Raw genomic sequence first — 15,895 nt, 5'->3', positions numbered from 1 at the left:
CTCGAGCTTCAAACAGTCAGCAGCGACCGAATTGAAACAAATGTCTCAGGGTGGTTAGTGGAGGGTTGTTTTTCAGACTGGAGGCCTGTGACCAGTGGAGTGCCACAAGGATCGGTGCTGGGTCCTCGACTTTTCATCGTTTATATAAATGATTTGGATGTGAGCATAAGAGGTACAGTTAGTAAGTTTGCAGATGACCCCAAAATTGGAGGGTGTAGTGGGCAGCGAAGAGGGTTACCCCAGATTACAACAGGATCGGGACCAGATGGGCCAATGGGCTGAGAAGTGGCAGATGGAGTTTAACATAGAACATAGAAAAATACAGCGCAGTACAGGCCCTTCGGCCCTCGATGCTGTGCCGACCGAAGCCCACTTAACCTACACCAGCCCACTATCCTCCATATGCTTATCCAATGCCCGCTTAAATGCCCATAAAGAGGGAGAGTCCACCACTGCTACTGGCAGGGCATTCCATGAACTCACAACCCGCTGAGTAAAGAATCTACCCCTAACATCTGTCCTATACCTACCACCCCTTAATTTAAAGCTGTGTCCCCTAGTAACACCTGACTCCATACGCAGAAAAAGGTTCTCACTGTCAACCCTATCTAAACCCCTAACCATCTTGTACACCTCTATCAAATCTCCCCTAAACCTTCTTTTCTCCAATGAGAACAGCCCCAAGTGCCTCAGCCTTTCCTCATACGATCTTCCTACCATGCCAGGCAACATCCTGGTAAACCTCCTCTGCACTCGTTCCAATGCCTCCACGTCCTTCCTATAGTATGGCGACCAAAACGGCACACAATACTCCAGATGGGGCCGCACCAGAGTTTTATACAACTGCAACATGACCTCAGGACTCCGGAACTCAATTCCTCTACCAATAAATCCCAGTACGCCATATGCCTTCTTCACAGCACTATTTACCTGGGTGGCAACTTTCAGAGATCTGTGTACATGGACACCAAGATCCCTCTGCTCATCCACACTACCAAGTATCCGACCATTAGCCCAGTACTCCATCTTCTTGTTAGTCTTACCAAAGTGAATCACTTCACACTTAGCTACATTGAACTCCATTTGCCACCTTTCTGCCCAGCTCTGCAGCTTATCTATATCCCGCTGTAACCTGCCACATCCTTCGCTGTCCACCACTCCACCGACTTTCGTATCATCCGCAAACTTGCTCACCCAACCTTCTAGCCCCTCCTCCAGGTCAATTATAAAAATGACAAACAGCAATGGTCCCAAAACAGATCCCTGTGGAACACCGCTAGTAACTGCACTCCAAGATGAATCTTTACCATCATCTACTACCCTCTGTCTCCTTCCAGCCAGCCAATTCCTAATCCAAACCTCCAACTCACCCTCAATGCCATACCTCCGTAGTTTTAGCATTAGCCTACCATGGGGAACCTTATCGAATGCCTTGCTAAAATCCATATAGACCACATCTACTGCTTTACCCTCGTCCACCTCCTTGGTCACCTTCTCAAAGAACTCAATAAGGTTTGTGAGGCACGACCTGCCCTTCACAAAACCATGCTGACTATCCTTGATCACATTATTCCTATCCAGATGTTCATAAATCCTATCCCTTACAATTCTCTCTAAGACTTTGCCCACAACAGAAGTGAGACTCACTGGCCTATAGTTACTAGGGCTATCCCTACTCCCCTTCTTGAACAAGGGGACCACATTCGCTATCCTCCAGTCTTCTGGCACTATTCCTGTAGACAATGACGACATAAAAATCAAGGCCAATGGCTCCGTTATCTCCTCCCTAGCTTCCCAGAGGATCCTAGGATTAATGCCATCAGGCCCAGGGGACTTATTTATTTTCATCCTTTCCAGTATTCCCCGGACCTCTTCCCTACATACCTCAAGGCCATCCATTCTAATCACTTGTGACTCAATATTCACATCAGCAACAATGTCCTGTTCCTGAGTGAATACTGATGAAAAGTATTGATTTAGTGTCTCTCCAATCTCCTCCGCCTCCACGCACAACTTCCCACTACTATCCTTGACTGGACCGATACCTACCCTAGTCATCCTTTTATTCCTGACATACCTATAGAAAGCCTTTGGGTTTTCCCTAATCCTACCAACTAAGGACTTTTCATGTCCCCTTCTCGCTTCTCTTAGCTCTCTCTTTAGATCCTTCCTGGCTACCTTATAACTCTCAATCGCCCCAACTGAACCTTCATGCCTCATCTTTATATAGGCCGCCCTCTTCCTTTTCACAAGGGATTCCAATTCCTTATTAAACCACGGGTCCCTCACACGACCCTTTCCCCCTGCCTGACTGGTACATACTTATCAAGGCCACTCAATAGCTGCTCCTTGAACAAGCTCCACATATCATTTGTGTCCTTCCGTTGAAGCCTATTTTTCCAATCCACACATCCTAAGTCATGCCTCACCGCATCATAATTTCCCTGCCCCCAGCTATAACTCTTGCCCTGCAGTGCACACTTATCCCTCTCCATCACTAGAGTAAAAGTCACCGAGTTGTGGTCACTGTCCCCGAAGTGCTCACCTACCTTCAATTCTAACACCTGGCCTGGTTCATTACCTAGAACCAAATCCAGTATAGCCTCACCTCTTGTTGGCCTGTCTACATATTGTGTCAGGAAACCCTCCTGCACACATTGGACAACCACCAACCCATCTAACGAACTCGAGCTATAGCTTTCCCAGTCAATATCTGGGAAGTTAAAGTCCCCCATAACATTCACCCTGCTACTTTCACTCTTCTCCTGAATCATCCTTGCAATACTTTCCTCTATGTCTCTCAGACTATTAGGGGGCCTGTAGAAAACTCCTAACAGGGTGACCTCACCTTTCCTATTTCTAACCTCAGCCCAAACTACCTCAGATGGCGAGTCTTCATCCATCGTCCTTTCCACCGCTGTAATACTATCCTTGACAAGCAATGCCACACCTCCCCCTCTTTTACCCCCATCTCTGACCCTACTAAAACATTTAAACCCTGAAACCTGCAAGAGCCATTCCTGTCCCTGTTCTACCCACGTTTAATTCAGATAAATGCGAGGTGCTGCATTTTGGGAAAGCAAATCTTAGCAGGACGTATACACTTAATGGTAAGGTCCTGGGGAGTGTTGCTGAACAGAGAGACCTTGGAGTGCAGGTTCATAGCTCCTTGAAAGTGGAGTCACAGGTAGATAGGATAGTGAAGGAGGCGTTTGGTATGCTTTCCTTTATTGGTCAGAGTATTGAGTACAGGAGTTGGGAGGTCATGTTGCGGCTGTACAGGACATTGGTTAGGGCCATTGTTGGAATATTGTGTGCAATTCTGGTCTCCTTCCTATTGGAAAGATGTTGTGAAAGGGTTCAGGAAAGATTTACAAGGATGTGGGAGGGTTTAAGCTACAGGGAGAGGCTGGACAGGCTGGGGCTGTTTTCCCTGGAGCATCAGAGGTGAGGAGTGACCTTATAGAGGTTTATAAAATCATGAGGGACATGGATAGGGTAAATAGACAAGGTCTTTTCCCTGGGGTGGGGGAGTCCAGAAGTAGAGGGCACAGGTTTAGAGTGAGAGGGGAAAGATATAAAAGGGACCTAAGGGGCAACTTTTTCACGCGTGTATGGAATGAGCTGCCAGAGGATGTGGTGGAGGCTGGTACAATGACAGCATTTAAAAGGCATCAGGATGGGTATATGAATAGGACGGTTTAGAGAGATATGGGCCAAGTGCTGGCAAATGGGAGTAGATGAGGTTGGGAAATCTGGGTGGGACCGAAGGGTCTGTTTCCGTGCTGTCCATCTCCATGACTCTAAATAAGACCCTGTGAGAGCGTGACTGGGTGGATGTGGAGAAGATGTCTCCTCTTGTGGGAAAATCTCAATCTTCGGGTCAGAGTTTCAAAATATTGGGGCCGTCCACTTCAAACAGAGGTGAGGAAACATTTTTGTTCCTCAAAGGGTTAAGCGTCTTGGGAATTCCATTCCTCACAAGGTAGTGGATATGGAATCTTTAAGGTGGAGGGAGATGGATCCTTGATGACCAAAGGGATGAACAATTCTTGGGGAATGTCGATTTGAGATTAAGATCAGAGCGGCCATGACTTTATTAAATAGCAGACTCAAAGTGGGCAGAGTGGCCTACTCTTGGTGCTGATCCAGAAACTGAAATCGCTGGAGAAACTCAGCAGGCTTGGTAGCATCTTTGGAGAGAAAGAAGCATTGACCTTTTGCGTCCAATAGACCTTCTTCAGAACCTGGTCCTATCTCAGTGATTTTAGTCAAGGATACTCCATTGTAGAGCGTCTCGGATCATAACAGCACAGGAACAGACCCTTCGGTCTAACCAGTCCACGTCAAACTAAACCCAAGGTAAACTCGTCCAACCTGCCTGCTCCTGACCCATATCGCTCCAAACGTTTCTTACTCATGTCCCTTTCCAAATGCCTTTTAAACGTTGTAACTGTCCACATAACCACCACTCCCTCTGGGAGTTCATTCCACACAATAGCCAGTCTCTTGGTAAAACAAAATTGCCCCTCATGTCTTTTTGAAATCTTTCATAAAAATATGTCCCGTAGACTGGGAATTCCCCCACTCCAGGGAAAAGACACCTGTGATTCACCTTATCCATGGCCCTCATGATTTTTTGAACCTCTATAAGCTCACCCCTAAAACCTCCTCCGCTCCAGTGAATAAAGTCCCAGCCTATCTTTATAACTCAAACCCTCCATTCCCATCAACAGCCTGGTAAATCTCTACTGCGCCCTCTCCAGCTTAATAATACCCTTCCGGTAACGGGGAAACTGGAACTGGGTAGAGGCTTCACCAACATAGAGTCGTAGAGACGTACAGCACGGAAACAGACCCTTCGGTCCAACTTGCCGACCAGTTATCCCAACCCAATCTAGTTCCGTTTGCCAGCACTTGGCCCATTCCCCTCTAACCCCTTCCTATCCCTGTCCCCATCCACCTTTTCAATGCTGTCATTGTACCAGCCCCCACCACTTCCTCTGGCAGCTCATTCCACACACGCACCACCCTCTGGGTGAGAAAGTTACCCCTCAGCTCCCTTTCCCCTCTCACCCTAAACCTACCCCCCTCTAGTTCTGGACTCCCCCCACCCCAGGGGGGGAAAAGACCTTGTCTATTTACCCCTATCCCTGCCCCCTCATGATTTTATAAACCAGGTCACCCCCTCAGCCTCCGACGCTCCAGAGAAAACAGCCCAGCCTGTCCAGCCTCTCCCTGTAGCTCAAACCCTCCAACCCTGGCAACATCCTTGTCAATCTTTCCTGAACCCTTTCGAGTTTCACAACATCTCTGTGATCCTGTCCATCCCAGCTGCTACACCCAAAAGGTGGTTCATCTGCCAAACGTCTTCTTAACCATCCTATCAACGTGTGATTGGGGCTTCAAAGAATTATGGGCCTGAACCCCTCGGTCTCTGTGTTCTATCCCATGACCCAAGGCCCTGCTTTTGAATTCTATAAGTGCTGCCCCTTGTCTGTCTGACTGAAATGCAATATCTACAGAAGAGGCTCTGTTCTTCGATGGCGAGAAGGTTTATTGTGTGATCGGGATAAGAATAACTACCTTTGGTCAGGTATCATCACTAGGAGAGTGTGGCGTTGGAAAAGCACGGCCAGTCGAGCAGGAGAGTCGATGTTTCGGGTACATGAGGGGCTTATGCCCAAAGCGTCAACTCTCCTGCTCCTCGGATGCTTTTCCAGCACTGCTCCTTTTCAGCTCTGATCGCCAGCGTCTGTGGTTCTCAGTTTCTCGTGATCACTAGGACCTGGGGGAGTCTACTCCCTGTGAGGTGAATCTCACTCTGCCTGACAGCAAGCATTGAATTCCTGCATTTCTGTCCGCAGAATGTCAGGGTGCCGCCGATACAACACAATTACATTTTGACGGTGACTTTGCCTGTGGATGGGGCAAGGGTTTCAGCGGGCTGCCGGACATCCCCACGGTGGTGGCAGGCTCCAGATAAATGCAGGACCTGTGCGGCCAAGGTGGGGGGGGTGGGTCAAAGAGCCTCGAGCAAAGAGCATTCGTTCCCCTGTCTGCTGGCCGTGGGTTCGGATCTTACCTTGTAGTCGCTGTCGATCCTGCGCTGGACCTCCCTCATGTAGGTGCTGTCAGTGAAGGGTACGTCCCTGCAGTAGCCACCCTCCATCCTGGACGGGAGAAGAGAGTGGGAAGGGGGGAATTTCAGCAAACAAAGCACACTCCGGAGCAGAGCTGGTGAGATGCACAGAACTGCAGAGATGTTGACAGCATAAAAGCAGACCTCAGGGTCACACAGGTCTGCTCCCACCTTTCCCTGTTGGTCCCCACCTCCACCCACCCATTTCCTCCAGCTCCCCCTTAAATCCATTGATACCACGCAGTGAGTTGTACATTCCCAAGGTGCTCGGATGCAGGAAGGGTATGATTAATAATATATTAAACTGGAGATGGTTCCAAAGAGAGTCACCAGGAGATTGCCGGGGATGAAGGGTTTGAGTGATAAGGAGGGGCTGGACAGACTGGGACCTTTCAGTCACTGGTGCACAGGGGGCTGAGGGGGTGACCTCATGTAGGTTTATAAAAGCATGAGGTGGATAGGTAAAGTGAATGGCAGCTGTCTTTTCCCTGGGGTGGGGGAGTGCAAGACGCGGGGACACGTTTTAAAGGCACGAGGCCGAAGAGTTGGGGGCAACATTTTTACACAGCGAGTGGTTCATCTGTGGAACGGACTTCCAGAGGGAAGTGGTGGCTGTGTGTACAAGTGACAACCTTTAATAGACAGTTGGATAAGAAACGTTTGGAGGGATTTGGGCCAAATGCAAGCAGGTGTGCTGAGTTTAGTTTGGGATTAAGGTCAGCATGGACGGGTTGGGCCGAAGGGTCTGTTTCTGCGCTGTATGACTCTGGGTGAAGCACTTTCTCCTCGCCCCAGTTCTGTGGGACAACACAGAGAGCTGTCCAGTGGTTTGAACAATTCCCCTTCAGCCCTGATGCTAATATTTTGTTAGCTCGCCGCGCGGCAGTCTGTCCTTTGATGCATCAAGCCCGAACTCGAGTCATGACTTGACTCTGAGGTGCCTATTTAAAGGCCTTTTGTTGTCAATGATGGGCGTATACCCAGCATTCCCCTTGTCCACTTCTCCGAGTAGTTCTCTCAGTCTGGGACGGCGAGAATTTAAAGTGAGTACTTGTGTCATGGGGTTAGCGCTCTGTCTGAAGCTTCCTGGGGAGGGGGATTGGGACCACAGGCTGGAACTGTAGGAGCACTGTCAAACTCCCCCTCTCCCAGACACCCTCAGCCTGCTCTCACTGCAGAGTGGCTACAATCTTTAAGCTGTGAAATGGGGTCCCAGTTTGGGAAGCACTACTGCAGACGTAAGGGCCTGTATTGAGCAATGGGGTTATGTGCGACCGGCAGAAACGCGATGCAAGGATTCCCGTACCAATTGCCGGCATCGGGGGATTCAGTCAGGAAGCTGTGCCAGGGAATGGCCAGGGGCCATTGGTCGGGAGTGCCCGTTCAAATTGGTCAGGGTGGGCAGAGGACAGTATCAGTGCTGGGGGCGTGCTGAACGAGCATTGGTGGAGAGCTGGGGAGAGGGGAAAGGAGGCAGGTCGCAGCCGTAGGGAGGTGGAGAGACTCGACGCTGGAGGGTAGGCAGCAGTCGGGGATACGGAGTTGACAAGAACAGTCACGGTGAGTGGGGGGGGGGGGGGGGGGGGGGGGGACTTTGATGTTTAAGGAGTAGAGCCGTTAGTAATGGTGTGGCGGGTGTCAACATGGGGAGGGGGAAGGGGGGGGGGGGCTCAGTCGACATGAGCTGCCCGAGGAGAGCTGGGAGATGCCTGGGATGGACAGAGTCAGTGCCAGTCTGATGGGCAAAAAACATAGGCTCCAGTTTTTCCACAACAACTGGCCTTTTGAGGGGCAAATGCATCAGCCGTGCACTTGTGCAGAGTTGCATGTTCACACCAGTTACCATCTTTTCACCTGAAATAACTCCACAGAGGCCTGGATCCCAAACGGCTCCATCCCTCCCTCCCTGAGCCCAAGGACACAGGCCGTCCTTTTTTGTTTGTGGTGGCTCTTCCTGGGCCATCTCAACCCCGGGCCAGGTTTCACCACCTCTGCCTCTGATCGGGGCGGTGCGTAACGCCCCCCCCCCGTGCCCACCAAACGTCCCCTCTTCAGGCTGTAGAGGGGTCGAGGTGGCGGAATCGGCAGTGTCCGTTCCCAGGTATCTTCAACGCATGACGAGGAGGGAGAGCCCACAGTGTTTGGAACGATCAGAAAGGAGCTGGGTGCGTTTCTCTTCCACACGCTCGCTCAGGACTGGCACACCCACCCGAGCATGATGCCTCACTGGACCTGACCTTGCACCGACCGTGCACGGCCATTCCAGGACCCTGACATAGGCTGTCTCTTTCACTTAGCGAAGTCTTCTGTCTGGCATTGCCATTCCTCCTGCCCAGGTCTGGGAGGGTCAGATTGAACCCTATGGGAATGCCTTCTCCCCCATTAGTGACCCAGCTATCCCCTTGGTTCCATGGTCTGATCATCAAATCAGTCATGGGCTAGTTAGGTAGCTCGGGACGCTGGAGAGTGTCTTCTGCTCTTTTCGCCAGACCATTGAACGCTGGATGGTTATGAAGCTGTCCTTAGACGCCAAATATCATTCAACTTCTCAAACTCCTCGTGATGGCCTGTTGTCTGTGACCAGTACTCCTGATGTATTGCAAATGCTGTGTGCAGTTTTTCTACGGCTGCCCCTGTGTTTTGACGTCCAATCCACTGTGTGTGGGTGTCCACAGTAACTGAGAACATTAGGCCAAAGAAAAGAGCTGCATCGCCAACATGTCACTGAGTCTAGAGGTTATGAATATTGGAGACCTATGGGGCAGTAATTTCTGTCCTTGGTGGTTCTCTGGTCACTGCCCTACCAACGCAGCGATGTCTGCCTCGAATCCTGGTTACCAGAGGCGACCTCACGGCAACATCTTCATTTTCAGATGACAGCTGGTGGAGTTCAGTCAGTTTCTGGCTGCCATCTTTGCTCAGGACAATCCCTCTCACTCCCCCACCCCTCCCCGTAATAATACGCCGTCCTCTGCTGTGATCTGGTGTCGCCGGGTCCAAGAAAGGTTCGGATTCTGGTCGGGACGGGCCTTTTGGGTTTCCCCATCACCACCCCCAGGTAGTTCGGTTTTGCCGGGACCAGATCTTCCTGAGGCCGAAGTCTGACGTCGTCAGCTGTGAGTGGGCGTGTGTGTCCTGAAAATTTAAAACCATGACCTTCTCTCCCCGTGGCAGTACCACGGTAAATGCCAGCCAGAGGTGGCACAATGCGTCTGCTTCTTGGCCTCCGGGACGGTTAATATTAGAGCCGATCGCTCAATTCGGGCTGGACAGCGCCTCCCTGTGGTTTATATAAACCCTCGATGGGAGGGACTAGGCCTTTATCCCGCTGCAGGAAAGCAGTTGACCGTTTCCTTAAACCCCCCACAAAGACGCACTGACCCTTGACGTGTCCTTCGCTGTCCGGCCTTCAGATTCCTGCCTCTACTTTTGCCCGTCAGGCGCTGGGTGGGCCCTTGTAGAATCGTGGGATTGTTTCCGGGGTCAAAGTGCAGGGCGGCCTCGCTCCTTTGATTGTCCAGAGACTTTCCTGGTATATCACTCGGGGCGGCCATTTTCTCATCCAGAAATGCTGAGCCAATCCAAGTGAATCTTTCTCCACCAATGTAGCTCCCCCATCAAGCTTGGACCGAAACCTTCTCCCACAATGCTTGGGAACTGAATCAGCCGCTTCTCCAAAGAGACCGGAACCAAAGTTGTCCCCTGAATCCGCAAGGATTCTCAGGATGGGTTCTCAGTCCAATCGAGGCCTTGCACAAACTTCAGGGTTGGAGTCCAGAGTGAATTTTATTAAAGACTGGTTCTGCAATTCGCTGAAGGAGCCAGGCCAGTACTGACCACCATGAGAACAGGTTGGTCACCATGGGAACAGGTTGGCCACCATTAGAACAGGTTGGCCACCATTAGAACAGGTTGATCACCATTAGAACAGGTTGACCACCATTGGAACAGGTTGACCACCATGGGAACAGGTTGGCCACCATTAGAACAGGTTGATCACCATTAGAACAGGTTGACCACCATGGGAACAGGTTGGCCACCATGGGAACAGGTTGACGGCCATCAGAACAGGTTGACCACCATTAGAACAGGTTGACCACCATTAGAACAAGTTGGCCACCATGGGAACAGGTTGGCCACCATGGGAACAGGTTGGCCACCATTAGAACAGGTTGGCCACCATTAGAACAGGTTGGACACCATTAGAACAGGTTGGCCACCATGGGAACAGGTTGGCCATTTATCCTGATGTTTATTTTGGACGTAGCTCAGTGATTTAACTTTCCAAACCAGATGGAGGTAGCCTTTCCAAGGTGCGTACTCTCCTGCAGACCAGCCAATGAGTTCTCTTACTGAATTGAGGTCCAATGGGATTTTTTTTTTGCTGTCTCATAACAAGAGGAACCGCCAGCCCGGACCCTGAAGAAAGTTTTAACTGTTTTGTTTTCGGGTTTGGCTGACTCAGAGTCCCTCTGCTCGGGGTACGGGTCTGCGTGAGGCAGTGCAATTACCTTCACTCAAGTAGTGTTCCCCAAGCTCAGTCAGAGACATACGAGTGTCCTTTTCCTGCAGAATACCCTGCAACGACTCAGATGCTCCACTTTCCAAGGACAATGCCGGTTGTAGCGCCTGTTTGAAGTCCTGACGAGCTTCAGCTAGTCGGCGCTTTTGCACGGTTACGTCATGAGTCATTAATCCCACATACCGACCGGTCCTCTGCGCATCTCATTAAGAATTAAACCAAAGTCATATGCCTCTGCTGGTCATCCTAACCTTGTTAAAACCTTCTGATACAGATTCCCCCGGTTCTCAAATTGTTGAACAAAACCTTTAGCATCTCAGATTTAGGGGGGGGGGGGGTTGTAATATTCCTGAACTGAATCCATCAACTCTTGAAAGGTGCCTCAGGGAAGATTAGGCTCCTCATAACCAAAAAGGCTGCGGCTCCACAAGCTGCCAGGAGAATTCCCCTTTACTTTTCATCTGCCCCATTGCCGTTTGCCCAGAAAAAATAACGCATTCCTTCCATGTGCAGGGCCCACAGTCGAATGAGCCAAGCTTCCTGAGTAGCAGAAAAGCTTACCCCAATTCAAAGGGGGCTGTTGTGAGCAAATACCTTCAGAAGCATGAAATAACTCCACAGAGGCCGGTATCCCACCACCAAGTCATCCCTTATTTATACGTGGAGAGTCCTGGACACAGATCTGGTACTTTCAGAGTGAGCAGAACTCCTGACACTCCTGTTTATACGTGTCAGCCAGGGCTCCCTTGATCTGATCGAACCAAGTTAACAGCGCCAATCGTCTTGTGTGAGGACCACCCGGCTGACCTCACTATAATCACTACATCACCGTGCCTATAAAAATGCAGCGGGGTAACAGTGAGAGGGGTGCAAGTGCTGGTCACAAGCAATATCTCTCAAGCCACTAGCCCTTGCAAGTTGTTGAAAGCTTCCTCCAGGAGGCGGAAGTAGTAACAGGTAGACCTAAAAGAACCAACTGCAGGCTAAAACACACACAGCTGATACAAGACATCCAAAGGTGTACAGGGGCAGAGAGATGCTGTTTCCTCCACCTGAAGTCCAGTGTAATGCAAGACACTTTTACACGCAGTGATGTCTGTCATGGGCAATAGACTGTACTGTTGTGCATTTGACATATATTTCGTGTTTAATTCTCTCAGCATCCACAGTTCTTCCTTTTATTTTCACATTATAAGGGAATCTTTACTCGGTCAAAGATGTTCGAGGAGAAAGATGTTCCTGAAGAAGGGCTTATGTCCGAAACGTCGATTCTCCTGCTCCTTGGATCCTGCCTGACCTGCTGCGCTTTTCCAGCAACACATTTTCAGCTCGGTTAAAGATGTTGTAGAGGTGTGAGTTGTGTACACGTGGAATAATCACTCTTTAGGGTTAATCATTGCTCTCTTATTGTGTTACACCTTTTGTTGCATAACATTCGCTGTTTGTTCCTCTGGGTTTACTGCCCAGACTGGTTTAATGGGTTCAGCCCACACACGGTAACAACAGCCTTACTTAAGTTTCAGACCTCAGTCTGTGTGTGATTTTAATCATCCCTCAAATAGTCACGTGCTGATACAAACTCACAGGAACATGATGGTGCGGGAGAAGCCATTCGGCCCGTCGTGTCCGCACCAGGTCTCTTGAACATTATGACATAATGCCACTCCCCTGTTTTTTTCTCCATAACCTGTAGGTTATTTCTATTTCAAGTATCTGTTGGGATATTGCGTACAATTCTGGTCTCCTTCCTATCGGAAGGATGTTGTGAAACTTGAAAGGGTTCAGGAAAGATTTACCAGGATGTGGGAGGGTTTGAGCTACAGGGAGAGGCTGGGGCTGTTTTCCCTGGAGCGTCGGAGGCTGAGGGGGTGACCTGGTTTATAAAACCATGAGGGGGCAGGGATAGGGGTAAATAGACAAGGTCTTTTCCCCCCTGGGGTGGGGGAGTCCAGAACTAGAGGGGGGTAGGTTTAGGGTGAGAGGGGAAAGGGAGCCGAGGGGTAACTTTCTCACCCAGAGGGTGGTGCGTGTGTGGAATGAGCTGCCAGAGGAAGTGGTGGGGGCTGGTACAATGACAGCGTTGAAAAGGTGGATGGGGACAGGGATAGGAAGGGATTGGAGGGGAATGGGCCGGGTGCTGGCCGGTGGGACTAGATTGGGGTTGGGATATCTGGGTCGGGTTGGACCGAAGGGTCTGTTTCCGTGCTGTCCATCTCTCTGACTCTATCATTCGATGCTGCTCCTGAATGCCTCGATCGAACCTGACACCACCACACCCGTGGGCAGCTTTCCCCCTCACAGCTCAGTTGAGAGTGACCTTAACTCTGCGCCCTTGCGTTCGGCACGGCCGGGGATCAGCGTCGCCCCCTGTCTGCCCGCTGCAGAGTTTGTGAAAGCTCCGGGATGGCAAAGCTCTGATTTAGTGACTCATGAGGCACCCAAGGGTGCCGGGAGTTCATGGTGTGGCCAGACCATCTGTAGGTGTTGTGGGGCTTTGCACTCTGAGGGAGGCAAGCTTCTATGCTGCACGACGGAGCACCCTTAGGTGCCAGGCTCGGTTGCTCTGTGGTGCGCAGGCATGCCAAGCCTATCTTCGATTCACTGGGGAGGGAGTCACGTGTCGATCTTTGGCTCTTCTAGAGTGGGAAAGGGCTTCTTTAAGGTATTGCGGGCCACCTTGGAATGCCAGGCACAAATGGGGTGGGTGTGAGGCACCCATGGGTGCCAAAATCAAATCAGATCCTGTCGGTGAGCAGCACCGTAGAGTGCCATGTCATTCACTGTGGGTGCCCTTGGGGTGGTGATGGGGCGCCCATGGGTGCTGAGCTCCGTTGTTGATTACTGGGGGGGGTGGTGGTAAGGTGGTGGATGAGATGCCCTACAAGGTGTGCAGGACCACAGAGTCACACGGAGCTCATATTGGGTCTAGGTGGGGCACCCTTGGGTGCTGAGACCCATCGTCAGCCGCCTCTGGAGGACAGGGAGTGGCCGTGTTGGGGGGTGTGTGCTGGGAGAGATGCGTCTTCTGGTGTGGAGCACCCAGCTCATTCTCTGATGGGCACCCTTGGGTGCAGTACAGGGTCACGACGGGGCACCCTTGGGTGTTGAGCCCCATTGTCAGCCGCCTTTGCCGCCTGGGAACCCTCCAACCACAAGGTATGAATTCAGATTTCTCCAGCTTCCTCATTTCCCCTCCCCCCACCTTGTCTCAGTCGGTTCCCTCAACTCAGCACCGCCCTCCTAACCTGCAATCCTCTTCCTGACCTCTCCGCCCCCACCCCACTCCGGCCTATCACCCTCACCTTGACCTCCTTCCACCTATCCCACCTCCATCGCCCCTCCCCCTAGTCCCTCCTCCCTACCTTTTATCTCAGCCTGCTTGGCTCTCTCTCTCTTATTCCTGATGAAGGGCTTATGCTCGAAACGTTGAATTCTCTATTCCTGAGATGCTGCCTAACCTGCTGTGCTTTGACCAGCAACACATTTGGAGCACGTGTTGTTGGCAGCGGGTGGGGGGGGGAGCTGGAAGAGATCTGCCTTCAGGCGTGCAGCACCCAAATCATTCTCTGACGGGCACTCTTGGGTGCAGAGCGGGGTCGTGGTGGTGCACCCTTGGGTGCCGAGACATTGTATTCAGCCCGTGAGTCCTGAACAGGGAGTTTGGGGGGGGGGGGGGTGCTGGAAGAGATCCGCCTTCGGGCATGGGTTTATTCAGAATGTTCCCTGACGGGCACCCTTGGGTGCAGGGCAGGGTCACGATGAGGCACCCGTGGGTGCCAAGCCATCGTATTCAGCCTGTGAGTCCTGAACAGGGATTTGGGGTGGGTGGGGGGGGGAGCTGGAAGAGATCCGCCTTCAGGTATGGGGCATTCAGATTGTCCCCTGACGGGCACTGTTGGGTGCGGGGCAGGGTCACGACGCGGCACCCTTGGGTGCCAAGCCATCGTATTCAGCCTGAACAGGGAGTGGGCGGGGGGGGGGAGATGAAAGAGATCCACCTTCCGGCGTGGGGAAACCGGATTGTTCTCTGACGGGCACCCTTGGGTGCAGGGCTGGGCACCCTTGGGTGCCGAGCCGCATCATGGGCCGCCTTCGGAAGACAAGGAGCTGACAGGGGGGTGGAACAGATCCGCTTTCAGGCGTGGGGGCACCCAGCTCGTTCTCTGACAGGCACCCTTGGGTGCAGGGCTGGGCACCCTTGGGTGCCCGAACCATCGCATTGGGTCCAGAACAAGGGGCTCTGCTGGCTTCCCAACCTCCCACCCTCCCGGGGGGTGGGGATGCCCCCACGCACCCACTGGGTGAGCCTTTACCTGCGGCTGGGCGTCCCCGCTCCCATCGCCCACCTTCGCCCTGCCATCCGCCCGTGTGCGCCGTCGACCTCTCGGCGACCCCTCCGCGCCGCCTCGGCCGCGAGTCCACGGTCGCCATGGCGACCGCGTCTCCCCGGGAGACCGGGCGGAGCTCCGCCAATGGCAGGCGCCGCCCGGCCCCTGATTGACAGGGGGCCCGCCTCCCGCCCCGCCTCTCCCCTCGGAGACGGCCGGGGCCCCAACGGCCGCGCGCCGTGGCCGTTCGAGTTTGAAAGCACGCCTCCTGATTGGCGGGCAGCCCCCTTCCATCAGGCGCGTCCACCCTTCCCGATTGGGCGAGGGCGCTCCGCGTTGCCCTCTCCCGATTGGTGGGACGTCGCCCGAACCGCCGAATGGCCAAAGCCGTCCGGCGATCCCCTGACCTCCATTGGTCAAAAGCGACGTCCATTAGAGCTAGGTAACCGCCCCCTACACTGCCCGCCCCTCAAAAGGCACAGGGCAAGCCGCGGCAGCCCGCCCCTTTCCACGGTGAGTGGTCAGAATCGCTGCCATCAAGAGAGGACGAAGAACGATTGGGCGGCAGCACTGCCCATCAAGAGAAGACGAAAGGCGATTGGTCGGCAGCGCTGCCCATCAAGGGAGGCCGATGAACAATTGGACAGCAGGAGGAGTGTGGGCGTGGGTAGGGGTTGATGGATACGGGTTTGTGGGCGGGCCCCCAGAGGGGGTGATGGATACAGGTTTGTGGGGGAGGGGGAGAGGGGGTGATGGATACAGGTTTGTGGGGGAGGGGGAGAGGGGGTGATGGATACAGGTTTGTGGGGGAGGGGTTGATGGATACGGGTTTGTGGGCGGGCCCCCAGAGGGGGTGATGGATACAGGTTTGTGGGGGAGGGGGAGAGGGGGTGATGGATACAG

At 52.6% G+C, this 15,895-nt stretch overlaps 2 protein-coding genes and 1 long non-coding RNA gene across 3 annotated transcripts in view; 2 read left to right on the top strand and 1 right to left on the bottom strand.

Moving 5' to 3' along the window:
• Positions 1–15,104, bottom strand: part of LOC132807060 (nascent polypeptide-associated complex subunit alpha, muscle-specific form-like) — a 93,381-nt gene extending 78,277 nt beyond the window's left edge. Inside the window, exons 1-2 of the mRNA XM_060821363.1 lie at positions 14,978–15,104; positions 6,086–6,173 (exon numbers count right to left, since the gene is read on the bottom strand). Coding sequence (XP_060677346.1) covers positions 6,086–6,173; positions 14,978–15,024 — 135 coding nt within the window. The 5' untranslated portion in view covers positions 15,025–15,104. The remainder of the gene's footprint in view (positions 1–6,085; positions 6,174–14,977) is intronic.
• LOC132807010 (uncharacterized) lies at positions 7,140–12,057 on the top strand. The gene is made up of 2 exons (XR_009641909.1): positions 7,140–7,185; positions 11,861–12,057. It is a non-coding gene; the product is annotated as an uncharacterized LOC132807010 (long non-coding RNA).
• Positions 15,105–15,136: 32 nt separating the features above from the next.
• The window catches only part of LOC132807059 (von Willebrand factor A domain-containing protein 5A-like), a 31,989-nt gene continuing 31,230 nt past the window's right edge, over positions 15,137–15,895 (top strand). The window contains exon 1 of the mRNA XM_060821362.1: positions 15,137–15,655. Coding sequence (XP_060677345.1) covers positions 15,137–15,655 — 519 coding nt within the window. The remainder of the gene's footprint in view (positions 15,656–15,895) is intronic.

Source organism: Hemiscyllium ocellatum, assembly GCF_020745735.1.
Source record: "Hemiscyllium ocellatum isolate sHemOce1 chromosome 27 unlocalized genomic scaffold, sHemOce1.pat.X.cur. SUPER_27_unloc_1, whole genome shotgun sequence".
Classification (NCBI taxonomy): domain Eukaryota; kingdom Metazoa; phylum Chordata; class Chondrichthyes; order Orectolobiformes; family Hemiscylliidae; genus Hemiscyllium; species Hemiscyllium ocellatum.
The sequence above is the reverse complement of the archived record's forward strand: the minus strand, read 5'-3'. Positions and strand labels throughout refer to the sequence as shown.